This window comes from Aspergillus tanneri, assembly GCF_003426965.1.
Source record: "Aspergillus tanneri strain NIH1004 chromosome Unknown AapTan_2_pilon_pilon_pilon, whole genome shotgun sequence".
Lineage (NCBI taxonomy): Eukaryota > Fungi > Ascomycota > Eurotiomycetes > Eurotiales > Aspergillaceae > Aspergillus > Aspergillus tanneri.
The window spans coordinates 3,874,868-3,901,832 of record NW_022984629.1 but is presented as its reverse complement, the minus strand read 5'-3'; the positions used below and the strand labels follow the sequence as shown (position 1 = coordinate 3,901,832).

Below are 26,965 nucleotides of genomic sequence, written 5' to 3'. Positions count from 1 at the left end.
TGAACAATGCGTGTGCCAGGTTGTGATTGAGCATGAAGGCACCAACAAGATACATGGAAGAATATACCGTAAAGGAAGCCAAGTTAGTGAGGAAGCAAGCGGATGGACAGCTGCAGAAATCCAGTCAAGTCCGTCAACCTTGGACTGGATGATGCAACGATCAAAGTGCCGGCGGAGTGGACGGGTCATGTGTGGTGGGGGCCTGAGGCACCAGCTGAGGTCAGCATCAGCCCAAGCCAGAAGTTAGCACAAGTATACATATATAGAGAGAGAGAGAGAGAAGGGGCTTTGATCAAATAAAATAATATATATAGATACATCTACATACAAGGAGAGAAATCATTGACAGCCTTTCCACGCCATTCCTCCAAAAATGGTAGAGAAAAAAGAAAAACATGTACATAGTTCAGTCAAAAAAAGGAAGAAAAGGAGAGCCGTTATATCATCAGTTCTAAGGGAGATATTGGCATCATCATCATTATCATTGTCGAGAGAAACAGGAAAGATATAGTTTAAACCACCCCCTTCGAGAATTATTCATTACCCTTGTACTATTTACCCGATCGGAATTTTGCCATTGCTTTGACCATCGCAGCAAGGAAAATAATATCGCTGGTTTGTGTCTTATTTAGTTTTCTTTTTGTTTTCTTTCTTTTAAAAAAGAGCCAACAACAGCTGTCAGTGTGGATCCACAGACACGCACTGACCGAGTGTGACGCCTCAGATCACGTTACTCATGTCCATAGTGGATGACGGAGCCACACTGTGAACGGATTTGTTGGCATCGAAGGACATACGGTCGCCACTGAGCATTTTCACCACCCTTTTATCTTTGAAAGGGCGTGCAACAAGCACCTGAGCCGGGCAGACGACCACTTCGTCCTCTCCCTCGCCCATATCATTGCCCTTCTTCACCACCAGTGGGAACAGGACAACCCGAACCACTGCCTGTTGTAATTCCAGCTCTTCATTCGAAGTGGTCTCGCCGCTGCGCTCGTTCATAAGTGATGCATTAAAGTGGACTTGACGGGCAAGGTCGCCATTGGTGTCGTATTCGGGCTGCAGCGGAGGCAGCATAATGTATTCCGCTAGCTGTGTACGCATCTCTACCGACAGGCTGACTGCAACCCGGAGCACCCTGCGCAGAGAGTCGAGGAGCTGAGATTCAACGTGGGTGGGTGGCGGTAGGAGGCGCGACAGGGTTTCGAAAATCTCCAATGCAACGGCTTCGGTGTCGGCGTCGCGTTGGCGGGAGAAAGTGGGACGCTTCGACAGCATGGTCAAGGTAGTGGCACGCCATCGATGGATGGCGTTGCGCTGGCCTACCTCGGCCAGTTGTTTCTCGAGGGACTTGAGCTTTTGCCGCTGTTCGCGGTCCATACCAAATAGATACCGCGTGAAGATGTACTCCCACACCATTGTCATCACAACCGACATGAATACGTCACGTCGATGGACCCGATCCGCAAGGTACGTGTCGGCATCGGAGCCATCTAGAATAGCGTTGTCAAACCGGTCGGCGACCTTCTCATCCTGTAGGTCGCCCAGTTTGCGGCAACGATGGTGGTCGGAGTGTTTGGAGAATCGTAACACCCACTGCTGCACATGGCCACATAACTTCTGACAGGCAGCATCGAAATAGTCCTCGTCGCGGAAGACGAGGACGTTGTCGTTCATCGAAGTTGTGATTTGCTGCTGCAGCTCTTTCACTTTGTCTCGAGCGTTCTCAAGTTCCTCCCGTAGCCGGCGCAGTTCTAGATTTTTCTGAGACAACGCGGCGTCTACCTCTTGTCGTATCTGGTCTTGCACGTTCGACGCCAGCTGGTGGTTTTGTAGGCGCAAGTCATTAAGTTCGCGGGTGGATGATTCGCGCACCGTTTGGATTGCGGTTGCATGGGCGACAGTCAAGTTAGAATTCGCGGTGGTTAGACCTTCGTTTTCTTCGGTCAATCGGGCCACTTCTTTCTGGAGCCAGTCCACCGAGCTCTTGAGTTGTTCTACTTCCGCTTCCCTGTCCCGCAAGTTGGCGTCGCTAGTATTAAGGGCATGGTCGCTCTTGCGTCGGGCAACGCTGGTGCTCCGTAATTTTTCCTCCGCGGCGTCCCGCGAGGCGATGAGAAGACGATTTTCAGAGATGAGTTGGTCGAGACGAGATTCCAGTTCTTGGAGGTGTTGCATACTGCGGCGATGGCGGATACTGGGTGGTCGGCTAGGCGACCGGGGTGAGCTTGGCGTCTCCCCCCAACCCTCCTAATGACAACAAACAAACCGTCAGCAGAGAGCGGGGGATGCAGAATAGGGGAATCCCAAAATTATCAACTTACATAGACATCCGTCATGGCTCGTAGGGGGCGTTTGCCCTTGTCCGTGACGGGGTCGTAGGAAGAGGAGGAAGCAATGCGCTCGATGTTCAGATCGGTGGGAAGAGGGGAATGAGGAGGAGGCTGGGAACCGGGTGGTTGGCTGGCCGCTGCCGCCCGCAAATCACCACTTGTCGAGCGTCCCATTCGGCGCAGCGATCGGGCGCTCTGCACGCTCTGTAAACTTCGGATGCTGCTCGCGCTGCCCGTCGGTCTCAGGATCGGCATCCCTTGTTCAGGTGTCTGGATTTCCATCGGCCATTTGCTGTCCACTGTGCGTCGATGCTTTTTCAATCCGATATCCTCATCTTCGTCTGCGATATGGTCTCGCTCAGGCGTCGGCCAAGATTGGCGCGCTAACGCGTTGTCGGTGAACTTCCTTACGGGCGTCTCGGGACGTGGGAGTATATGTTCTGGTTTCATCTCCAGACATGGCGTGCCGCGGGTTCCAGATCCACGGTCTCTTGGACCATCTTCCGTAATCGTCTGTAACGGTGTTCGTGGCGGTGAAACTGCCTCCTTGCTAGGCCCCGACTGCTGTCCATCAACGAAACCTAACGGTGACAACGTTCTTGGCTGTGCGATCGGTGCAGGGTCTTCTAGAGACCATGGCTGCAGAGGGTGATTATGCCGTCCGTGAATTGATGGGTTGTGTCGAAGCCCGTAGGAGTCAGGGCTTGACGGCCGGTCCATATTAGTGGCACGGTAAAGAGTAGAGGCTCGCTTATGTATGGGTTTCGGTGCATATAACGAAGGGGTCTCGTTGCCAGTGAACAGCTCTGGAATGACTTGCTCGGCCTGGTTGGATTCCATGGCCCTGAGATTTTTTTCATTCTCCGATTGTGGCCCGACGGAGCGAGAGCGCTCTTTCGGCTGGTTGTTTACGTCTTCTGCTCCGGCATCAACAGGAATACCCTCAGGGTGAATTGATTGAGAATAATTTGCAGTAGTCTCCTCTGATAGATTGCGGTTCGTAGATGTAATTTGTTCTCCTTGGAAGCCAGTATCTTCCTGCGAGAGCCTGCTAACCTGACTGTCAGCAGTGGGAATGGGCGCCTCCGAGACCTCTTGATGATCAAGAGTCTCATCCTCGGCCCCATCTTTTACCGACTGGGTCGATTGAACTGGAACGGGGAGTCGAAATGATCCCCGCGCGAGGTTGGGGAACACGCTGGCAACTTTACTTTGCTTGTGCGACAACCCATCGAGCTTGTCATCTCTTCGCCTTGGAGGTTTGGCGCTCTCAGTCTCATGCACGACATGAAGAGCAGGGTCTAGATATGGTTCATGTTCCACCTGCCTGGTTGCTTCCGCGGGTGGCTCGACACTGGAATCCAAAGCCCCCGACACATTTTGTGGAATCTCCAGAGTAGATTTGTCTGTCATGGCGCTTTCCAATGCCTTCCTTTCAGCAGCCAGCTTGTCTATTCGTATCGTTAGACCTTCTGGAATAGCAGATTCATCGAATTCAGCAATGCCTGGCTCAAATGGGACTGGGCAAGCCTCAGGCGATGACTGGGGAGATGGTCCGTTGGAGTCGATCTTACCTTTCTCCCAATCTATTGAAGGCAAAGAGTCACCACCATGGGAATAACGTTTTCCTCCCAAGGCCATGGGTTCCTCTTGTGCATAAAATGGCTCTTCGGAGGAGATCCTCGGCTCAGTAGGAGCTTCAACATCCATAGCTTTAACATCTTCGCCATCCTCTTTCATCGCCTCCTCTTGGAAAGATGCCCTTGAAAGATGACCCTCATCCATCCTGGCCCCCTCAACTATCTGTAGTCTCGAGTCCTCCATTGGCTCTTTTGTGGCAGAATGCTGGTCTTCGGTATGGTCTTTGGACAACTCCAGGGTTGACTCTGGCTCTGGCTCCTGTGCTACCTGGATGGTCTCTTGCTTCCCCTTCTTTTTGGCCTTCTTCTTTTCTTTTCTCGACTGCTTTCTTGACACTGGGACTGTAGCATCGAGCTCTACGAGGTCGCCGCCGACAGAGTCCTCGGCTATTGCCATCTCCTCGTCTGCTCTCGGCTCCTCTTGCTTCTCTTCAAGTATTTCCTGACTGCTCTGGCTAGGATTGTCCATAGACGCCAGCTGATCTGTATCCTTACGTACTAATGGGTCCATAATTGGATATGATTCGGCGTGTTCGGCGTTTATATGTTCGATGGTTGAATGCACGTCTCCAGGTGACCATTTTGATTCTTCAGCAGGCAGACCGGATGCAAAGTCTGCTTCTGGAGCGAGGTCCGCAATGATATCTTGCCTGATCTCAACCTCGGTAGGATCAGGACCAGGAGACGCATCCGACTGTCTTTTGACATTCTTCTTTGCTTTCTTCTTTCCCTTAGACTCTTTGCGACTTAATGGCTCCGAAGAGGCTTTTTCGTGAGTTTCTTGGCTCACGTCTTGGGTCTTCTGACTAAGAACCTCTTCAAGCGCAGGCCGCAAATCGCCCTCAGAGAATTCTTTGTTCTTGGAAAGCGGCCCATGAGCTACCTCTGGTGGTTGCGAACTTTCGGCAGATCGTTCTTTATCTATGGGTTCTCCACTGTCAATGGCGACGTCAATTGTTGCCGGCAATTCTTCTAATCCGAGAAGCCCCTTCGTCTTTTCTTCTTGCATGGCCTCATCCTTCCATTTCGAGGTGCTAAGACTAGATTTCTCAATTTCGATCTCATCCTTGCTGCTTTTGTCTCTTTCTGTAATCCCCGGGGCTAAAGTCTCTCCTACAGTATCTGCACGAGGGTCTTCAGTGGCAATAGGTATGTTTGAGCCTAAAGAAGCTTCGCTTGTGTTGGTCTCGTAAGGCCCTTTTACAGTTGTTTCCACTTCATTTTCGTCCACCGTTGAAACAGGAAGCTGTGCAATAGACTCCTGCGACTCAAGATCTTCTTTTGCTTCCTGCACGGAGTCCTCAGGCGCTACAAGCGTTTCTTGATTGGCCGTATGAGTTGTGGAGTCTGTTGGCTGCTCCGAAGCAGCTGGGTGCGTTTCCTCACCTTTACTTTCGGAAGAATCCTCCAGACCTTGATTCTGAGAAAGACGTACAGCCTTTTGCGCCTTTCGAAGCTTCTTCCGTCCCTTCTTACTCATTTTACTTGACAGTGCTGCCAATCCAAACTCTTCGGTGTCCGGTATGACTTCTTCACTTTCCTCTGGCAGCTCACCCATTGCGTTTCTTTTGATGGAATCTGGTAGATTTTCTTCACCTTCCAACGGTAGAGCATTAATTAAATCCCTGCTGGATGGAGTTTCGGCCGTATTCTCCCCATCACCCCTGGCGAGTTCCTCAATTGTCGAAACCGGTTCTGGCATTTCCAACTTCTCTTCATCTTCGGACATCGCACGTACGCGCTCGCTCATCGCTTCATCTCCTTCCTGCATTGGCGCCGTCACACTTGCCACATCATCACATACTTCCTCAATGCTTTCGGCGGGCGTTGTGATCGGTTCCTTGTCTGCCTCGCTAGATTCCCCTGGCTCGTTGACAGTTTGCAACTGGCTTTCTCCCCCCACAGCAACTTGACCAATTGTTCTTTCTTCCTGGCCAGAGATAGCAGCTAATGGATTTTCTCCATGTTCAGATACGGGTAGGGGAGGATAGGCGGATAAAGTCGTTTGCCGTTGCTCTACCTGCGAAGATACTATGTCATCAGTCCAAATCAGATCTTTATCGTTCATGCCGTGTATTCCGGTGTCGTGGGACTGATTGTCTTTACCGTCATCTTCAGCAGGTGCAACTTCCGTCTCGAGTGATAGGCCCGGAGATTTAGCATTGGCAGGCGTTTCGGCTTCGTTTGTAGCGTGGGGGACATTCTCAGTAGAAGTGGTCCCCTCTGGTGCCGAGGAATCACGAAGCGTTCGTTCCAATGAATTTGGAGCCGTTTCTGTTATGATTGAGGTACCATGTCCAATATTTAGATTTTGGGATTGGCGTTTTTTCTCCTTCTTTTTTGCCTTTCTCTTCTCTTTTGCTGACAGAACTGCATTTCCTTCATCCTTTGACTTTTCGGACTGAGTCGTGGTCTCTTCAGAATCCTTTATTTCGGGTGCCGTAGTATTAAGTGCATCTCCAGTAGCTTTCTTATGGACGGGCTCAGATTTGTGCATGGCCACCTCTTCATTTGATCTTGGGGCTTCGGGCTTCTCATTTTTGAATTCTAAAGGGCCTGCCTCCTGTTCGCCGGTGTAATTGACAACTTGAGGCCGTATTTCGGACGTATCAGGCTCAACAGTAATTTCACAGCCGGCTTCTTTCTGAAATTCTTCGGGATTTTGAGTGTTTTGGCTTGGCTCTTCCACCTGTTTGAATGATTCAGGAGTATCACTGAGAGTATCATCCTTTGCTGCAACAGCTAGGTTCTCCACTTCGGGTTCTTTCTCTTCCTTAGGAGACTGAACTAGGGATTGAGAAGCCTCTGTGGTATCTCTTGGCTCTTCAGTTAAAACTTCAGGTTGTAGCCGGGTGAGCTCGTCCTCCTGTAGATCGGATTCATCTGTGGGCTTGGTGTCTATGTCAAGTGCAGAACTGAGAGTGTCTTGGGAAGGCTTAGCAGGCAGCGATTCCGAATGCTGAACTTCATCGAAAGATATACCAACACGGCTTTCCTGGTTTACACATGTCTGTGTGCCCTCATTCTTTTGCTCATCTAGTTGTTGTGAAGAGTCCGTAGAATTCACTTCTTTTAGTTCGAGTGGCTGTTCAGAGAATTGCGCTGATGAATCCTCTGCCGCAAAAGTAACCGACTTGCGTTTCTTCTTTGCCTTTTTGGAAACGGTTATTTGTGGTTCTTCTGCAGCCTCTAAAGTCTCAGTTGTCTCCGTAGCCTCCGCATGTTTTGCCTCCTCTTCCTTCTCTTCTTGCACAGGAATTACTTGTTTCTCAAAGTTTGCCGCATCCGCAATAGACGGGCTCTGTATAGATTCCGGGATATGTTCGGCGTTCAGAGGATCAACAGAAGAAATTTCGGTAGACTCGGTCGCAACGAGGGATTGAACTTCGTCTATTGAAAGAGATTGGCGCTTTTTCTTTTTCTTAGCCTTCTTTTTGGAAGTTACGCTTTGAGGTGCTTCCGCTAGCTCCACTGGTCCTGTTGGCTCTATTGCTTCTGCTGGTTCTGCTGGTTCTGCTGGTTCTGCTGGTTCTGCTGGTTCTGCTGGTTCTGCTGGTTCTGCTGGTTCTGCTGGTTCTGCTGGTTCTGCTGGTTCTGCTGGTTCTGCTGGTTCTGCTGGTTCTGCTGGTTCTGCTGTCTGCTCTGCTTCTAGCAATGGCTCCTGGATCGGTTCTTCTGGAACTGTTCGTTCTCCAGGTGCTTGTGTATCACAGACGTTCTTCAGGTGCTTGTGTGTCACCCAGTCACGTTGGTCCTCAGATGCTTCAAAAAACTCTACATTCGCAGAGGGTGATTCAGAGGCTCCTTCTGTTGCAGGAGTAGTCTGTTCAGATTGCCTTTTCTTCTTTTTCTTTTTCTGTTTCTTGGACTTTGCAGAAGCATCAGGTTTGGACTCTTCGAGTGGGTGTTGCGCAGAATCTTCAGCAGTTGTACGTTCCTCGTCTGGTTGCTTTTCTGGCATTTCTTCGGTATTAACCGGATCATCTGGGGTTGTGACTTGGGTCGGCTCCTGTATTGACTGCTCCTGCACTGGCTCTTGCAATGGTTCCTGAGTCGTTACGTCTTTGAGCCCCTCATGAACCAGCTGGGTATCGATCTCCAGCGGCTCCTCGGGAATAGAAGTAGTGCTCACCCCGTGAGACGTTTCATCTGCTGGTTGTTCACGCTCAGACTCAACTCCAGGTTGCTCATCCACGGCAGTAGTATCTTCGATGATATCTCCGGCTCCTTGCTGCTCAGGCTCTCCATGACCGACAGGTTTTTCTGCTGCGATGCTAGATTCCGTTGCTACTGTCGCCTCCTCCTTTGACTGCTCTTCCTCGTGTTCTGCATCTGCTGTTATTTGAGTCTTCTCTGGTTCTTGAGCAATTGGTACTTCTGTTGTAGAATGCGGGAGATCCTCTTTAGGTCCATCGGTCGATGTTTTTTCAGATGGTGGAGTGGGAATCACTGTCTTGTCTAGGGAAGAAGGTTGGCGCTGTTTCTTCTTCTCTTTCCTTGCCTTCTTCTTTTGAGTAGCGGTCATTATGAGTGCTGGTTCTGGTGACACTCTGTCCTGTGGAGCTGGTGGCTCGCTTTCAATTAATTCCTCTTCCTTAAATTCCTGGGGTTCCTCGGTAGCTGTTTCTTCATGGAGAGGGGGCGCAGTCGCATCCAAACTCACAGTGCTGTTGTCCAGAGAAGACTCAGCAGTTATCGAACTGTCATTAGCAATAGATGAGGTGCTCTGTTTCTTCGACTTCTTTTTCTTGCTCTTCTTTGTCGATGCGGTTTCTCCTACGTCAGGCCCAGACAGAGATTTTGGCGCTTGGTCCGATACATGTGGTACAACGTCATTGGCTTCGCCGTTCTCCACAGGATTTGACTCATTTTCTGCTGTTAGGGGTGTGGCTTCAACCTCCCCTGCTCCAGAGAATTGCTTGTTGAGAACCTCTCTGTCATCTGTGGGATGCACCTCACCGCTAATTTGAGGAAGCGGGGTTTCAGCAGCATCTTCCACGACGGACTCTTCTGGTTTGGCCTTGGCCTCGGGCTCCATTTGAGGTTCGTGCAGAGACGTCATGGACTTGGGGTCCTTTTTACTCTTTTTGCCAGTCTTTTTTGGTTGCACTTCCCACGATTCTTCTGTGACGACTTCCTGATGTGTTTCTGCTGAAGTAACTACAGTAGAGTCGGTGGCCGAAGTTGTAGCTTCAGGAGCTGACCCGTCAACTTTTGAGGAAACCTGGAGGGATGTTTCGTCTTGTTTATAAGTCTCCTCTGTTTGCGTTGACTGAACCTCACTCTCACCTGGGGCTGCGGGCTCAAATTCTGCCTCAGGCACGGTTTCACCTGAAAGCGTATGTGGCGCGATACCCTCTGATTCGCCCTCTGTTGATAGCGCTATACCACTTTTATCTTTATTCTTCTTTTTCTTCTTACTGCTTTTGCGTGATAATGTAGCTTCGTTTTCTGGAATGGCCTCAGCCTCCTGACTGTGAACGTCGGAATCTAGCACAGTTTTGCCATGGTCGGTAGAAATAGATGGGCTATCCGCTCCGGGAACACCTTGGATACCTTCCTTCTGTGCAGTGGAGGCAGTGTCTAAGACTGAATCTTCAAGGGCTGTTGTTTCTCCGTCGCCAACTATCTCTTTCCGATCCTTCTCCACTAGCTCTGTTGGCTGAGGGTGAGAGTCAACACATTCAGATCCAGTAGCATCCATCTGCCCCTGCACATCGGCTGGGGGTGTGTCATTAGCGTCATCATCCATAGCGAACACTGTAACACCCTCTTCCGAAATCGAAGCGGCCGGTGGGTTAAGATCTTCATTCACTTGAGTAGATTCTGGAGATTCCTCTTGGCCGAAGTTAAACTCTCCAGCCGATCCTTGTAGGGCGTCAACAGGCTCCAGAAATTTTTTATCTCCGCCTTTGACCTCTGCTGGTGTCACTTCTCGTAGCGTATTCTCTGGTAGAGCTGGCATGTCACGGCTGAGATTTTCAGCGATTTCCGGACTAGGTTCTACCAGCTCCTGAGTTGTAGAGGAAAGGACTTCCTGTGTCTCTTTAAAAGCTTCTTCGGATGGCGCCTCTTCCGCTTTAGGGCTCGTAGTCTCTGCAATCGGCTTCGCGTCCTTTTCATCCGCGGTGGTTTCCGCTGTTAGTTGTGCACTTTCAATGCTACTGGGTTCCTCTGAAGCCTCGACCGGAACAGAGCCCTTGCTTTTCTTTCTCTTCTTATCACGTTTGATTTTCTTGGAAGACGTCGCGATGTCGATATGTGTCTCCTCAACACCCAAAGCCAGTGATGTTTCGGGTTCTGCTTGGGTACCAGATTCAAGCTCTTCAGGACTTGCTCCCAGGACCGGTTCCTGAGACAGCAGCTCTTGTGATTGCCCACTTTCCTGCGGTGCTGTAGCCGTTGAGTCTCCGGTAGTTAGAGTGCTTTCCGGAGTATCAGGGTTCATTCCCTTGTTTTTGCGCTTCCGGTCTTTTTTCTTCTTCTTAGAGGATACTGGGGCAACAACTTCGACAGATTTTTCCTCTGCCTGGGATTCACCTTCGGGTGCCGCTTCCGTGCATTTTCCAGATGCTGGGGTTTCAACTACATAGATTTCCTCTTTCCAGGGCTCATAAGAAGAATCTTCGATTAGGACTGGAACGGTACCTGCTTCAGATTCCGCTACTCCCATGCCTACTTCCAAGACATCTTCACCAGTAGCGCCGGCGTTTGTCCCCTCTTCATTATCTAAGAATTCATCGACTGGTTTAATTTCCGGAGCAAAATCTTCATTTCTTGGCTCATTAGCCCGTTCGGCTAGTACCGTCTCATTCGCATCTTCGTACTTTTCATCGATAGAGACCGCGGAGACCGAGTCTACCGGAGTTAAATCAATCTTGGTATTCGATGTAGGTGGAAATGCCTCAACGTCTTTTTCTGCGAACAGTGAGTCTTTGAGCGAGAGATTGCGTAGAATATCATCCTTGTCAATGGCAGCTGGAGTATCTTCGTCATTTGCAAATGGGACACCAGCCGATTTACTCATATCCTTGGCTTCTGTGTCTGACATGTCTGATGAGATAGCCATCCCTGCACCCACTGCTGCAGCAACTGCTGCGTCGACGGCACTAGCAAATCCCACTTCCTTGGGAATCTTCGAAGCATCCACTATAAGGGCTGACTTTGTTTGAGTGGGGGTTGAGTCTGCAGTCACTGAGGCCTCAATAGATTTGCCCTCTGGAGTAGAGGCCCGGTCGTATGGATGTGGTAACGAGCCCTGTGTCTCAACATTCTCCTGGACCCCAACTACGGAGCTTTCAGCGGAAGGGAGCGCTTCCATCGTGGAGGAAGGAGGCAAGTCGGCATACGCACTGGGGTCCTGTAGAAGCTCCGAAGGGGAATGAAACTCATACTTTGGCTTGTCTTTCCTGGATGAAGAGGGAGCATTGACTTGGCCAAAAGTTTTTGCAGTCGGCGTTCCTTGCTGGGAATCAAGGATATCACACTGGCTGTTATCACTATAGCGTCGGGTGAACGCGATATCAGTACCTCTAGGCTGCGGTGCATTGTGAACGTAGTGGCTGAGGTCGAGCATCTCCCAGCTCGTTTCATCTGGAAGAACTGTAAGATCCTCCACAGATGCAGTTGCTGATGAGGTTTTGCTCGACGGGAGGGAAGGCAAGGGTTCGTGAGGCTGGTCATCCGCCTTGCTGGACCCGTGCCGCTCTACAAGCCACAAGGGTCGGATTTCACGCGAACTCTTGAACTCAGTGGAGGCCGGCCGACGAGGGCGCGCTTGAGTTGGTGAGTTGGGTGAAGGGGGTACAGGAGAGATAGCTGACGGTGAACGCTGGACTCCCGGTGAGGTAGGAGGCCGGCGAAAATGCAATGGGACAGCAGTAGGAGACTCCATCGACCGCATCATAGACGGAGGCGACATACCCCAATCCCTACCCTCTTCGTGTCTTCGGGCCATCTCAGGAGAGGTGGGTCTACTCTGGGATTTGGGCTCCATATCGAAGGCCTTTGCCGATGAAGGGGGTGAGGCCGAGCGACTTCTTGGCCGCTGCTCTAGAAGTTCTAATCCCAACCTTCTAGCTTCTGCATCGGTCGAGGATGACTGTTCTGAAACAAAACTGTGATCGCCGTCGTCTACCTTGACCGGCAATTCAGAACCCTCTGCTAAAAAGTATTGTCCATCGTCGTAGTTTTGAGGTGAATCCCGAGCCTGTACATAGAAAAAAAGGAGCAAGAAATCATTTAGTATATGTATCATAACAACATGATCGCAATGGTTTCCGGGAATAGATCAGAGAAAACCCCACAGTTTACAGATAATGAAAAACTCCAAAACTATACCTTCTCATACTCCGTATCTTTACCCGCTTCCAGGATTCCTTCGTATCTTTGCCGCCGTCGTTCTTCCCTTCGCTGTCTGCTAGATTTGTAGCCTTCAATGTTAATATTCTCCTTCTCCGCAGCCATACCATCCTCTGGGGCAGAGTCATCTTCTAACGGGTCTCTCCCACTATTGCTGCGGCGCCTGGATGACCTCTCTTTCCGTCGATTCCTTGACTCCTCTGACACCCGAGTTCCGATCTCCGATTGGACTTCACGAGACGAGCGTCTCTCTGCAGATGAAGATCTCTTGCTATCTACTGGCTCAGATACCATTGAGCCAAAGATACCGCTTAGAAAGCCACCAGATCTCGTCTCTGCCTTCTCATCCACGACCATGTGTTGGCCACGTATTTTGCCAATCCTAGCTGGAGAAGATGCAACAGAAACTGTTTCCTCAATCCCATCACTGTCACGCTTGGAACGCCTCTTCCGTCGCTTCCTTTTACCTTCGGCGCCACCATCTTCAACAGTAGATGCAGCGGCATCATCCATCTGATTCGATCCATCTGCACTCGTCCTCGACTTTGGTACTAACGAAGAGGCGAACTCCCCAGAAACAGGAGCTGAAACAGCCGATCGCGAATCACCGTCCTTGAGCATACCAGGAGAGTCTTGTTCGAATCCACCTGGCATGGCGTAGACCTCCTCGTGAGGTGACTGAGGTCTACCGCTGCTTTCACTCCAGCCCGCATTCCGCTGAGTGTCGTCAGTAGGGTTGACAGATTCTTTAGAAATTTCATTGACTTCAATATCTCTTCTTCCACCGAGCTGTTCGATGACCTCCTGCGCAATTGTGGCTGGTGCCCGGGATTCATGACCCGTCTCTGTTTGCCGGACAACAGTCTCAGGCTCCGAATAAAGAGGTCCGTTGTCGACAAATCGTCGTGGCACCGACTGGCTCTCGTCCATATTATCTGCGGTCTCCGCCTCACCTTCAACAAAGCCATAAGGTTGTCTAGAATCAAAGCGAACTTCAGCCCAAGGCGAAACGAAATTTTCACGGGACTCGGATCCAGGAGACGATGATCGTCTATGGTATGCCGGATCGTCCGTAACGAGAGACGGATCAAAGCCTGCTGCTGCAGTGGCTGCAGCCACAGTCGCCGCGAATTCAATATCGTGTTCGAAAGCACTGGAATCGTTCTTCGTCGAAATTTCACGGTCCTCTCGAACATTCTTACCTTTCTCTTTCTGCTTACTTTGGTCTGTCACATCGTGATCGACAGACTCAACCTCGGAAGACGTAGAAGGAACTTCATATTCGTGCAGCTCATGTTCACCCCAAGAAACTCGAGAGCCAGATGTCTGCCGTTTGGGCTTGCTATCTTCCTGGACTATATCCGGAGTTGACATAATCGGCGACGAAATATCTCTAACCGAGCCGCTCAGGCTTTGTGGAGGAGTAGGCTCGATGACTTTAAGCACAGGTACTGGCCAGGGCAAGCCGCCATAATCAGGATGCGGTTCCTCATTCAACGTCCGTGTATCCTTGCCTGCGGGTTCTGCTTCAATAATCGGAGGCATCGAAGTAGGCTCGCGGCGTGTATAAGTATCGGGGCTGTAACGTTGCACCTCAGGTGCGAAAAATTGTGCGTAGTCATCATAGACTGGCTTCTTACGGGAGATGTCTCGGAATGCAGATGTCTTGACATGCTCTGGTCCACGCGCAGAGTACGACCGCCCTTCATCAACACCCGACATTGAAGCTAAAACTGTAGGCTCAGACTCGGCAAAGCGGCGTCTTTCTGCTCGGCGTTTCTCCCGTCGTTCATCATGGTAATGTTGACCAGGTTCGGAGGTGCCATCATTAGAAGTTTTACTAGAAAGCACTGTCGCTGCGGCTGCGGCACCTATCGTACCGGCGGCCGCTGCACCAATCCACGAAGGACTCGATTCCTTACGGGGCTCTTGCCGATAGCCTCTCTGCTCTTCATTGTTGTCGTCCACTCGAATTTTCTCATGATCTCGATCTCTGTATCGAGTTGACAGACGACCTGCATCCCGAGATCTTGGTTCATTTTCTCGATCAATAAGTTGCACACCGTTCTCGTATTCAGCATTGCTTCTTAGTCTCTCCAGTCGGTCAGCACGCCGCTCCTTATCTTCTTGCTCTTCGGTCAGGTCAAATTGAACCGATGCTTGGTCTTTCATGGTAGATCGACGCTGCGGACCGGATATTCGACTCCCTTCCAGAGACTCTGTAGGAAACACAGGGGAAGCACCACTCCGCCCCGGTGGCCTACTTGCCACATTTTTGCGTTCGGGATGAGCCCATGGTTTGTCTCTTGACTCCGAGACCCGGGTTCGATAAGGGTAGTACGTCTCTCCGCCAAAGAGTGGAGCCCCGGTTGGTGGTGCACTGTACGCAAGAACGGACTCGCCTTGAGTTGTATATACCGCTTGAGAAACCGGCGTCACTGGCTGAGGTTGTCGAAGGGGAATAGGTCCTGGGCGGATGAATGCGGGCTGGGAAGAAGGCAACGAAGATTCTCTGATAGCATCAAAGCGCGAAGGGTCGTTTGTTGACACTGGAGCCACATGCTGAAGACTCCCAGTACTGCTTACGCCGTCCTGGCTAGTCGACTTGCCATCCCGATAATAGTCAGAAGCCAATACGGTTGCCCCGAGAGCACCAGCACCCACAGCCGCAACTAAACTGGACTTTTTCTTCTTATTTTTCCTATTTCCCCATCTCCAGCCCCAAAGCGATGTTCCGGAATCAGAGGATTGGGAATCGTCACCGCCAAAGGCAAGGGCTGAGCTGATACTGGAGGGCGACTGATCACCTGAGTCCAAGTCTTCCCATCCTTCATCGTTAGTAGCAGAAGAATAGTCTGAGCGACCAGAACGAGAATCTTTGCCGGCAAGAATCTCTCCTGCCCGTCGGTTTTTGTGATGGGATTTTGCAGCAAGTGCAGTGGCAGCTGCACCCAAACCCAGCAAGGTTGCATCCACATCCGCTCGATTTTTCTTGCTGCCCCTTTTCTTCAGTTTACCAGATCGTTTCGCGTAACCATTTCCAAAAGCCAAATCAGCGTCTAGGGACGAGGAAGACGAATTGTTAAAGGAAAATAGCCCGCTTCGCTTCTTAGTACGTCGCTTCCTGCGATTCTCGGACGATGCGGTGAAAAAAGAACTTAGTCCTCCGCCCAGAGATTTCCGAGAAGACCTGGAAACGTCCACAACAGAAGAATCTGAAGAGGAGGATTTTCTGCTTTTCGTCCGTGCCCGTTGAGATTGGTTCGGGCTACAGCTTCTGTCGCGAGCTTTGGACCCTGACATGGCGGTGGCGCCGACTGCCGCGCCCAGCGCGGCATCTCTAAGAAAATGGCTTTCTGTCCTTGATGAGGAACGAGAGCGCGAGTGAGAGCGCATTCTAGATCCCTCATTTATTCCCAATCTTTTGTCCGTATAATGGTTACGGCGGAAGCTATCCCGAGATCGACTACGAGGCGAACGCCTATAAACACCGCGTGAGGTTTGACTTTTCCGCTCGATCGAACCATTGTCACTGTCATATGACGAGCCTTTTACTTGACCAGACCGAACACTATAGGTATCATCAAAACCCTTGTTGTTGAAAAGCGACATTACTGTATAACCGGCAAGCATGCCAGGCAGCCATGAATTTCTCGATGATTTCTTGCGGCGTCGACTTTCGTCTTCGGAGGATGCATAGCGACCTAGCTTGTCAACTCTGGAACCGCTACTGTATCGATCACCGGAGCGACGGTGAGGTTTATGATTGTGCTTGCGAGGTGCATCCCGAGAGGTGGTGCCGGGTTCAAAGCAATACTTGCAGATTCCGATTGCTTCCGTGTAATCTTCGAACATGCCCACGCCCTCAGGATCACGCCAAAAATCTATGAACTTATCCAGTGGCCCGCGCTGGGGCTGCTGAAAAGCCAATCCTCCGGCCTGAAATGGGGAGCCATGGTAGAGGGCGGCATGATGGGGATGCGACGGATGGGCGGCGTACCCTACTGGAACCCCATCCCCAGGAGTATAGAGTGGTGCATTAGAAGTAGGGAGGTATATTGATGGCCCTGTGTGCACAAGGCCATTCTGGGATATTTCCTCGTAGTTCTGCACAGTGTTCTGCTGAGAGTGATCAACGCTTGAGGTTTGCTGATGGTGACCTATCATGTAGCCGGCTGCTGTACCCGCTACTGCAACTCCAATAGATGCGTCAACACTATGGGAATTAGGAGCCTGAGTTATAGCCGGAGACTCAACAGGTGCAGGAGACAAATTAGAAACAGCATTCTCCTGAATGCTCTCTTCTACACCATAAGCGGCGGCCGCCGCTGTAACTGTCGATCCAGATGGCTGTGCAGATGGTTTCGGCGGTTTTGGCGCCGGCACGGGCGGAGAATGTCCCGATTGCTCGGGTGGTGGCTCGTCCTGAATATCGTCTGTGTAATAGTCCGCTGCTGCACCAACTTGCCCCATGCTGCTTGGCTCCGGGGGTGGGTTGGCACTCGGCGAAGCCGTCATTAAGTGCGCTTGGTGATGGGGGATGACGGCCTGAGGCTTAGGTCGGACACCCGGTTGTTCTGCGACAGACTGTCCTTGATCCCCGTAGTATTCAGACGCTTCACCTGCGGGGTTTGGCGGTCGGTAGGGCTCGGCAACAAATGCTGGAAACTGACCAGGAAACTGTTGCTGGACATGAGGATCGTAGGCTGTGTTGGGAGATTCGGGTGCGGAGGTACCTGGGAGCGTATTGTGGAATTCGGGAGGAAATTGGGGTATATCAGAACGTGGCCTCCCAGAGGCACCTTGATCACCACTAGATGCCGCAGGCAGATACGCATCGCCTGACCGGGTTCGTCGGCGACGGCTCTCACGGTCTCGAGTACCAGCATCATCCACTCCACTCTCCCGGCTTGACCTAAAGTGTTCACGATCCCGACTCGACGATCGAGGTCGATCGCGCCTGCGTGAACCAACCTCGTCAATATTGCCTCGGTCGCGCCCACGGCGTTCGGAGTCGTAGGCATTTCGGCGCTTAGGCGTTCGTTCGATAACGATGCGCTCGGGTTCTACGGAGACAGCAGGCTCCGCCGTCGCATAACTTGAAGCGACCGAGTCCCCTGCTGCACTGGATGCATAGCGCCTGCTATGGCCGCCAGAGGTTGAGTAGGCTGACAGATCGCCCAAGCCACGGTCACGGTCGTCACCCCGTGATGACTTACGGCTCACTGTTGAGGAGGCCTTTGAGTCAGCTCCGCGGCGACTTTTGGCTTTGGAGCTCGAGTTGCTGCGCGTATCGGAGGAGCGACCACCGCCCATGAGGGCCTTGAACATTGTGGGCAAAGAGCAATCCGAGCAATGCGCTAACGATTCAGACGAACATGTGGAATGTGAATCGGGGTATCCAAGGCAAGTAGATCAAGGCGGGCGGCCACAAGACCAAAAGATAAAAAATAAGAAAATGGAAAGGAACTATAATTAGACAGGAAAAGAAAATCGCAACGCCAATTCAAGGACACAACGTATGAAAAGGTGAAAAACAAGAGCCGATTGATAGAATCAGCGGAGTTGTTTTTGCAACAGGAACTGCAGTAAACAAGTGAACCGTGGTTCTCGGAATCGGAGGCCCCAACTTTTTAGCGGAGACGGTTAGTCTGGTTGCTCTAGACAATCGGCCACTAAGGCGATCCAGCGACTTTTAGCGCCTTAGGCAAGGACGGGGTCCGTGGAACGAGGTCTGCGTGGCAAAGATAGATGGATGGGCGAGGGAGGGGAAGAAATCCAGTATGAAGACTGCGGGGTAAATGCTGTCTAGGGATGGAGCACAATCCGACGATGATGCAGGAGAAGATCCCCGATCAGATAGGGGATGGAATTAATTCCTGATCGAAACCTTGAGGAAAATGACGATGAGGTGCGGAAGATTTGAAGACGAGGACGAAATCGCGGTGAGGCAGTGGGGCCGCACGTGCGGTCATCTCCAAACAAACAAAAAGAGCGAGGCTGGATGGCCACTAAGGTCCTTTTTTTTTCTTGGGCAATGGTGCCGACCTCAGCTCCAGCCTCTTCCATTACCCCGAACTGACGTGATGCCGATTGGCTCTTTAGTGCGTTGTGAATGATGTGGCTCAACAAGACCAGCTTGTCGAGTCCCACCAGCTGCGCGAATAGGTTGGTGGCCTTAGGCTCGCTTCCAAGCCTGGAGCTGCCTTAGCTTCTCGACCATCGAACATATCCATTTAATTACGGATTAGAAGAGATAAATACAAAGCTTCTTGACATTGTGATCGTTAACTATAGAGCCGTATTATGAAACCCTTCTTATCCATCCATTCATACAAAATACCCGGGGAGAGGGGACTTCGCAATATATATACTCCCTATACCAAAAAAAGAACTGCGACATAAAGCAAGGCGGAATTTAAGAAGCACGCATTAATCTCTCCAATCTCACTCGAAGCTTATGCTGATACCACAAAGGAAACCCCCGGAAAATCTTCGCCAGCCAGCCCGTTGACCCAGGGACCAGAACATGGCCACTTGAGCCCGTTAGAACTTGCTTTACAATTGCCTCTGCCACCGTCTCTGGAAGCAGTAGTGGATTGAACCATGTATCTTCAGGGGTCAGCTCGCTGATGAGCGCCGTCTGAGTAAATCCCTGGGTCACCAGCACTGTGCGGACTCGAGGAGCATTGTATCTTGACACCAGCTCCGCTCCCAGGCCTTCATGGAATGATATGGCTGCTGCTTTGGTAGCGGAGTAATCCACCATGTTAGGAGTGGTAACGTAGCCAGCCTGGGATGCTACAGTGACGACCATGCCGTGGTTACGCTGGATCATGGATGGTAAATATTCCCGAGAGAGCCAGTAATGCGAGAGAGTGTTAACTTCGAACTGGAGCCGGGTCTGAGCTTCCGTGCCACTCAGAATGGTCCTGCTGCTACAGAGACCAGCGTTGTTGATCAGGACAGTTGGCTCCCCCCCATGGTGGCACGGATGTTCGCCGCAACTTCAGAGACCTCGGCCGGGTACGTGATATCGCACTTGCAGTAGCGAACCGTCGGTGGAAGCTCATCCTGGGGTGGTTGAATGTCAAGGACGGCGACCTTGATGCCGCGGTTTCCCAGCAAGATCGCAATCTGCTTACCAATCCCATTGCTGCCACCCGTTAACACAACCACTTCACGAGTCCAATCGTAACAGTCGGAAGTGCCATTATCCAATGCACGGCGGTTGGCCCATGAGTTTGTACGGCGGAGAATGGCAAGAGAAGCAAGGATCTGGAGCCACTGGAAGGTTCGCGGATAGCGCTGCGTAGTCTGCTTGCCCTTCGCGGTACAGTATGCTACCAGGACCAGCGGTAATACTCTCCCAAGGGTTGAGGAAAATTTGCTGGATCAGTTTACCGAAAACATCAGCAGTAAACCCTGTAACGCAACGGTTAATGGACGAGGCTTCCATCAGGCGCAGTTCGTTCATGTAACGGGGCGATACCTTCACGCGAAAAATAAAGTGTTCGAGATAACATTATTGTTCCACGTATACATGGATGGTGGGAATGATAGTTAGATACTGTCTCCTAACACTTAACCAGTAGATGTAGTGACCACATGTCAGCCTCAACCCGACCAAATTGCGGGGAAAGGCTTGGCTATGCAGCCGAGGTTGGCTGGTGTGGAAATAGCCTAAGAAAGACGCATCAACCACCCAATTTTCACAAGTCCAACATATACAATATAACTAGTTCATTGCGTTCGCCAGCTAATGCTGAGGTAAATAGTGGTACTAAATCATTCAGCAAAGCCACCCCTTTAAACTCCTCAAGAATGTACTAGATCAGTCTCCGTGGCCCACTGTAAATGCAACGAAAGATTTCCTCCCATGCCCAATTTCTGCTTGAAAAGCAGGGTAGATTGAACGCCAACAAAGCACCGAATCCAGCGATAAAGACAATTATTTCACGCAATCAAAACAAAAATAGGGGGGGGGGAAGAGAGAGAGAGAAAAAAGGAGGGGGGAGAGAAGGAGATACAGAGAGAGGCACGAAGTTGAGGTAATAAGGAAAAGGAGATTTAAAAAGAATAGCCACCATTCCCTTATACACAAAGTAACGACCGGATATGTAATCGCCAAAAGATGCAGGCAAGATTTAAGTCGGAATGCAAGAAATGAGCATGCAAAGGTAGATAGATACCTGTTAAATAAAGAGTCCAGAAACTGCAGAAAATATACCAACGCTTGATGGAAAAGGGTTGTGCAAATCCAGGCCAGTAATAATAGCTTGAGTCCCTGTATTTTATTTTATTTTTTTTTTTTTTTCGGTGGCCGGTATTAGCACACTCTAAAGCAATTGTAGACATAGTATAGTGCATGGTATCGTTGTGATAAAGATCTCTCTAATAGTGACTCGATGAAAAGCTTCCTGCTGGCTCGCCGAAAATTTTTTCGTATATCTCAGTAAGTATTTGGGCATCAGCGCGCAGACTAGGAGAAATAAAGCGACTCTGCAAAAGAAATCTGATTGTCCGCTTGAGAAGTCGCTCAAGATCATTTCGCTCCACCAGTTCGGAGAGGCTTGACATGTAGGTTGCAGATAGTACTAACATATTTCCAAATTGTCTGCCACAAAAAGCAATTAGCAAGAACTAGGAATACGCTTTGGACTATAAACATACGCATGAGCTGTTCCAAAGATGTTTGTTACCACTGGACGGCCGTCAATTCCATCAAAGGCCTCCGTACTCAAAATGGCAGCATCAATGCAAACTTTACAGGCTCTTCGCAACTTGTTGGGTAGATCACGATACGGCATCCCTTCGGTCTGTCCCGAGGAAGATAAACTGCGGCCAATTGGACCTATATCGCTTGACAAGCGCACCATATTTGTAGCACGCTGACTGTGCGTCATTGACGGTGAGACCTGCTGGGACTTGGAGCCGGACAAAGCAGACCCAGGTGAATCCACCGACGTTGCACTGGCATCAGCATGCCCGGCAAAATGAAGCGCATGGTACAAAAGAGGCCGGTGGATGATGTACCGGGCACCATAGTACTTGGCTCTCATGCGAGCGATATTGATGTCTTTAGATGGTGGGTCAGCATCTTTCCATTTCATTATGTCCGGAAGGCTGCTTCGCCAGAGTTCAAGATTCATGCTTAGAATTTCTAGCACATTGGAGGACCAGCGGTTCTGGCCTTGTTCTACAAACAAAATATTAGCCATCTCCACATTGCCAAATAAGTCAGCAAGAATATCTTACTCTCAACCTTATATAGATCGGTGTGAACACAATTAAGAACTTTTCTGAGATGGATCTGCGCGGAGTAAAAGAACATCATCATAGTGCTTGGGGCAGAAATTTCATTAGGGAGTGAAAGGGTAAATAGGCCCTTCGGTAGTTTGATGCGGGCCTCAGAGCGCGATATACCACTTGCCGGAAGGTCGAGTTCTGCCAATATATCACTGGCCAATGGATTTAGTCTTAGTATATTATTCTGCACCAGACAGGCTTTATAAATTCATGTAACGTACCTTTCCAATTGCAAGCAAGTCCAATACGCAAAATTATAAAGATCTTTCAGGGGACCGTCATTCATTTGCTCATACCGCTTCCTGAATGTGCCAATCAGATAAGTCCTGTATTGTCTTTGGAGGATCAAACATACGATCGAACTAGCACTTGGCAGGCTCTAGCAGCCTGGTAGAGCCATCCGTGACTCTGGAAAGGATGCGCCAGTTGACCAGCATAGAGCCCTGCTAACAGAGCAGCTTGGACGTGAGGCAGTCCATTCGCACCTTGAAGGCTTCCAATAATTTGGGTAGCATAAGCGTAGTAGGCTAGGCCAGGAATAACATCCAGATTCCTGAGGTGTCGATCGTCTGAAGCTGATGAGTGACCTGACACATTTTGTCGCCCGTCGATTAGGGACAATGAGGGAAACGTACGACTCCTTTGTGCATACAAGCTGCTTTGCATCTGGTAAACAGAATCGGAACCTGCTGGTGATAAACCACTACGAGTTGTAGGACCCGGGATACGTTCCTTTCGGAAGTCCACAGGGGTATCTGTGACAGGTCCAGGAACGATGCGAACTTCACATATACTGCCAACCGCGAGAACTAAAAGAATAATGGCGTTTCCAACAGATCTCTCAATACGACGGCTGCTCGTGCGTTCAGACTTGTTGCCAATAGGGGACTGCAGGTCACATGCTGTGCCCTGTAGATTTTCGCAAGAACGTTTCCGTTTTGCTCCCCGTGGCAAATCTCCTGTGTTATTGCTGTTCGATATAGACGGAGAATCCGACGTGGATTGTGGACAGTACATCTTAATGAAAAGATCAATCTTCTTATCCAAGTCTTTCTGGTCGAGAAATGGATGGAGTCTATGGATGTGCTCCATATAACTCTGGTGATATCGGCGAACTGTTTCCGCGTCTGTAGTCAGGGTACCACTTTCATCGAGGCCATTGTCCAGAAGTTTCTGTTGAGTAGAGGCTGCACCCACTCCCCAAGGTCCGTTGGGTGAGGAAGTGTGTGTATAATTGTCATCTGGGCCAGGATTTGGTGTCACTGACGCTGTTGGCATTCCCACATCATCACTCGTATCGTCACCTTCTCCCCGCCCGTACACACGAATCAAACCTCGCTTCTCCTCAAGCTTCATTACATAGTCTTCGTCATATTCTTTAGGCAGCAGGAGTCTCCTGATGGACGGCCACATCAATAACTTGTGTGCCGCCGTTGTGTGCTCCACTGGGATCGAAAGCTCACCATCCTCCCCAGGCTCCAGAGTTTCCTCGCCAGGGGCCGGAATTGTGGCAGGTTCGTCTGGGTTTAACTCTTGTCCTGCAGTTACAGGAATATTCTCATCCTTGGTCTTCGAGTCCTGCAAAGGGTCGAAGTTATCCTGCTTCAGTAGACGTTGGACTGATTGCTTGTGAGGTTCGTGGGTAAGTTTGGCCTTGGGCTTCAAAGTTACTGATTCGGCAATTTGCTTCAACTGCAACCCTTGCTGCGCTAAATAATTCCCATGGTCAACCTGGACTTTGTGAAGGTTGGACACCTTCTCGTCAAGCCAATCTTGAACTAGCTGTAGTTTATCCAGAATGAGCTGGGTAGCCTTTTCTTGTCTGCACAAATTGTTAGTAATTATCAGAAGAATGAGCATGGATTTGGATCACAGACTTGTGCGGAGGGACTTCTTTATAAATACAAAATAAATTGTTTTCCTTGCAGTGACTACATGCCGGTCGGCCTTCATCACATTTCGCCTTTCTTGCGCGACATTGATCGCATGCCTTCAATCGGAGCGAGAATATAAAACAAATGTCAGCCATTGTCCTCTATGAGAAACACCACAATAGTTGCTGGTCTGAACAGGTGAATGGTTACCTGTTGAGCTCGGGCAGCCTTGCGCTGACGAATCCCATAGGCTTGACTCTGATAATATCCGGCGTCGTAAGGAGCGGGGGTATGGGACATGTGAGAGGCAGTGGTGGGATATTGGGCTGGAGGGAGTGAGTGCGAAGGATCCCCATTGCTATGTGCTTCTTGCGGCGGGAAAGACATCCGAGGTCGATATTCTGGAGGTGCAGGATGGGATGTTGTATCATGCGGTGTTCCATTCATGGGACGAAAGTTGGAATGCGGTGGGTGGGTGTCTGAGGGCGTGTGGGACGCACTTGGCAAGCTTCCTTGTCGGCCATATGGACCCTCAGGGGGAAGCTGCGGTAGCTCTCGGTTGGGAATGACAGGATATCCGTGAGATGGCAATGAAGGCTGAGGGGCATTGGAGGTTCGGCGTTGTTCTGCAGTGTGACCATCGAATGGGGGTGGATAGGGGCGCCACGAAGGTTCATATATTCCCGGGCCACTTGGTAGGCCATGTCCGCCCTCCGGAGGGGGCATACGGTGCATTGGAGGCGCAGAGCCGGAATATGCGGGAAGTGGTGTCGGCTTCTCGTCCGGTGCATTGATTTCCATGGTCGAAGGGCGCCCGCAGCTAGGGCAAGGCACTCCAGCTCGCTGCAATTCCGCAGTACACGTCAATTCAGTAATATAGTCATAGGGTCATGAGGACATATTGATGCAATAGGCGAGCGCGGTAAGCGGTCCCGATTGTGCGACCGCGACAAGAGTTCAACAGAAATTCCCAAAGTGGTAAACTTCTGGTACCAGGCTGTAGGTAGCCTGGAGTGGGGGGATGCGAGTCACTCGGCAATTAATCCTCTGTTCCTGGCCTATTCCCCCCTTTCTTAAAAAAAAACTCTTCTTTCTTCGTCCTTTTTTCCCCTTCTATTATCGTCTCCGAGTGGACAAGAATAGGTGTAAGACGTTCTTGTGCGACGCACGGGGGGGAGAAAGACCGGTCAGGAAGTGTGTCTGTGAGAGAGGAGAGCGCGGAAGCTTTTCAATAATTAGCCTGGGTGTCGTTGATAGGAATCAACATAGGCTGGCGCAGACGGAGCGATCCCCAGCTAAAAGTACAAAACCATAGACAAGATGGGATGAGTAGAAGAGGGGATGGTGGCGGTAGCGGAAATAAAGGAGAAAACTAATGCAAATGAAAACCCAAGGCGATGGTACAGAGTAATATTAGAGCGGGTATCAGAACGAAGCTCGGAGCACTAGTAGGCAAAGGTGGGCAAGGCAGTAGATACCATACGGAGAAGGATGTGCCTAGGGAGGCGAGAACCAGAGCAGAAGATCCGCGCAGGTACACTAAACGCCTTGGAGTGGACGCGCTGACCCTAGTGTTAATGGTACTACTCCGTAGGGAAACCTTTCTGCCCAGGACGGTTTTTTTTTTTTTTTGTCCTTCCTTCCCTCTTCTTGAAACACCAAAAAGGATAAGCACACGGTAAACCAAACCGAACCAAAAGTTAAGAAGGGAGGGGTAGCAATTTAGAACCAGCTCCTGTGAATCAAACTGGGGGTAAAGCGAAGCGTTGATAATAAGGTTACGGTAAAAAAAAAAATAAAAATAAAAAAAACCCTCCGGCAGTATTGTGCAATAGGCAGTAATGACGATGATAATGATGAAATAGAGTTGTACGTACTCTGCGACAGTGGTGCCAGGGAAAAAAAAAGGGTAATAATAATAAAATACGATGTGCGATTGGCACTCTGCTCACCGATCAATCGGGAGATAGTTAAGCCAAGCTGTCGGGTCGCCTGGTGCAAAAGGTAGATCGAACGGTGGGAAAGCCAAAGGATTTGGTCGGTATATTAGAGAAAAGTCGAGAATCCACGGGTGAAATGGAGACAGCTCCAAACAAGATGGGAATGATAGAGAGACAGGAGCTGGCGGATTAACTCAGAATAAGTAAGAGAGATTCGAGGTTTGCTATCGCGTGAAAGGAGGGGAAAAGGAAGAAAAGAAGGAAAAAATTCGCGTATGTCTGGTAAGTACAGAGTATGTAGGAGTGGTAAAGACTCTAGATGTACGAAGTAGACTAGGCAGGTGAAAATGGTGCGGGAGCGGGATATTGAATTGGTTTGGTACTTGTCTGAAGAAGGCGGGGGTGGTTAGATGATGGGAAGGTATCAAGGAGGATGAAGGATGGTGTAGACCATAACAGAGGAAGTTGACCAAAGAGATGGAGGAAGGGGTAAAGAACAGAGACACACACAGACAACAAACAGAAGTAGGAGTGTGATTGTGATAATTATTGATTTGATGGTAGACGATGAATGCCTGTGCCCCTCTCTGACTCTGTCCCTCATGCTCTCTCCCTCTCTCTTCTTTTTTTTTTTTTTTTTTTTTTTTTTTTTTAAATAAAAAAAGGGAAAAAAAAGGCTGGTTGAGGAATCTAGCTATAGGAAGCAGAACAATAATAATGCATATAGAGGGAGGATGTTGTACCCGACTTAATACTAGTTTGCCATAGAATGATTGATCTTCTGTCATTCTCTTACAGTCGAATGTGTGTAAGTGATGGTACGGAGTACAGAAATAGCTAATAACAAGAAAAACAATTACATAGGGAAGCAATGTTAATAGTATCATTTATGATCAGTATATCTCTCCTATTTCTTGCTCTATCTCTTGATCTATTCATACACCCTATCTCTCTACCCTTTTTTCTTTTCTTTTCTTTTTTTTTTTTTTTTTTAACGCGCGCCTCTTTCTGCTGGATTGATTGATAGACTGAAACCTGTAACTCTGAACTGGGATTTTGGTTTGCAGCAGTTAGCCCAAGCCACAAATTGACAGATCGTTTTTCATCCATCTCTCTCTTTCTTTTTCTTTTTTTTTTTTTAAAAAAAAAAAAAAGGAAAAGAAAAGAAAAGGAAAGAAGGTGGAGCCGCAATTCGAGCCGTCCGACACCGCCAGGATGAGATATGAGAATCCAAAACCCAGAGCGCCTTAAGGATGAGGTGGGTCGAGAGAAATAAGTAGAAAAAAAGAGGGAAGAGCAATTCTGGGAAATTTGTTGTATTAATACTCCGTACCGAGTACTGTCTCCAATTTTCAATCCTGTCAAGTGAGACCCGCAATTTGTTCCATCCTTCGATTTTTCGAAGCCACATAGGTTATCTTGGGAAAAGGAAAGACGTCACTCAAAATTAAACCATCTGGTACCATCCACGCACCGTTGGACGATAGCATCTTATGTCGTCGTTGGGC

General features: G+C 49.8%; 3 protein-coding genes across 3 annotated transcripts; all 3 read right to left on the bottom strand.

Moving 5' to 3' along the window:
• Positions 1 to 720: 720 nt before the first annotated feature.
• On the bottom strand, positions 721 to 17,665 carry lah (involucrin repeat protein; the record flags this gene model as incomplete). The annotated part of the gene is made up of 3 exons (XM_033565936.1): positions 721 to 2,250; positions 2,325 to 12,182; positions 12,314 to 17,665. The coding sequence occupies 3 exons, from the start codon at positions 17,663 to 17,665 to the stop codon at positions 721 to 723; spliced, it is 16,740 nt and encodes a 5,579-aa protein (XP_033431693.1).
• A 1,087-nt stretch (positions 17,666 to 18,752) lies between these two features.
• On the bottom strand, positions 18,753 to 19,811 carry ATNIH1004_001235 (short chain dehydrogenase/reductase family protein; the record flags this gene model as incomplete). Its single annotated transcript, XM_033565935.1, has 3 exons — positions 18,753 to 19,243; positions 19,327 to 19,677; positions 19,739 to 19,811. 3 exons carry the CDS (start codon positions 19,809 to 19,811, stop codon positions 18,753 to 18,755), a joined length of 915 nt encoding a protein of 304 aa, XP_033431692.1.
• Positions 19,812 to 20,728: 917 nt separating this feature from the next.
• On the bottom strand, positions 20,729 to 24,158 carry clcA (putative C6 finger domain protein; the record flags this gene model as incomplete). Its single annotated transcript, XM_033565934.1, has 8 exons — positions 20,729 to 20,951; positions 21,008 to 21,153; positions 21,211 to 21,533; positions 21,593 to 21,795; positions 21,865 to 21,945; positions 21,999 to 23,465; positions 23,728 to 23,918; positions 24,018 to 24,158. The coding sequence occupies 8 exons, from the start codon at positions 24,156 to 24,158 to the stop codon at positions 20,729 to 20,731; spliced, it is 2,775 nt and encodes a 924-aa protein (XP_033431691.1).
• Between the last annotated feature and the right edge of the window lie 2,807 nt (positions 24,159 to 26,965).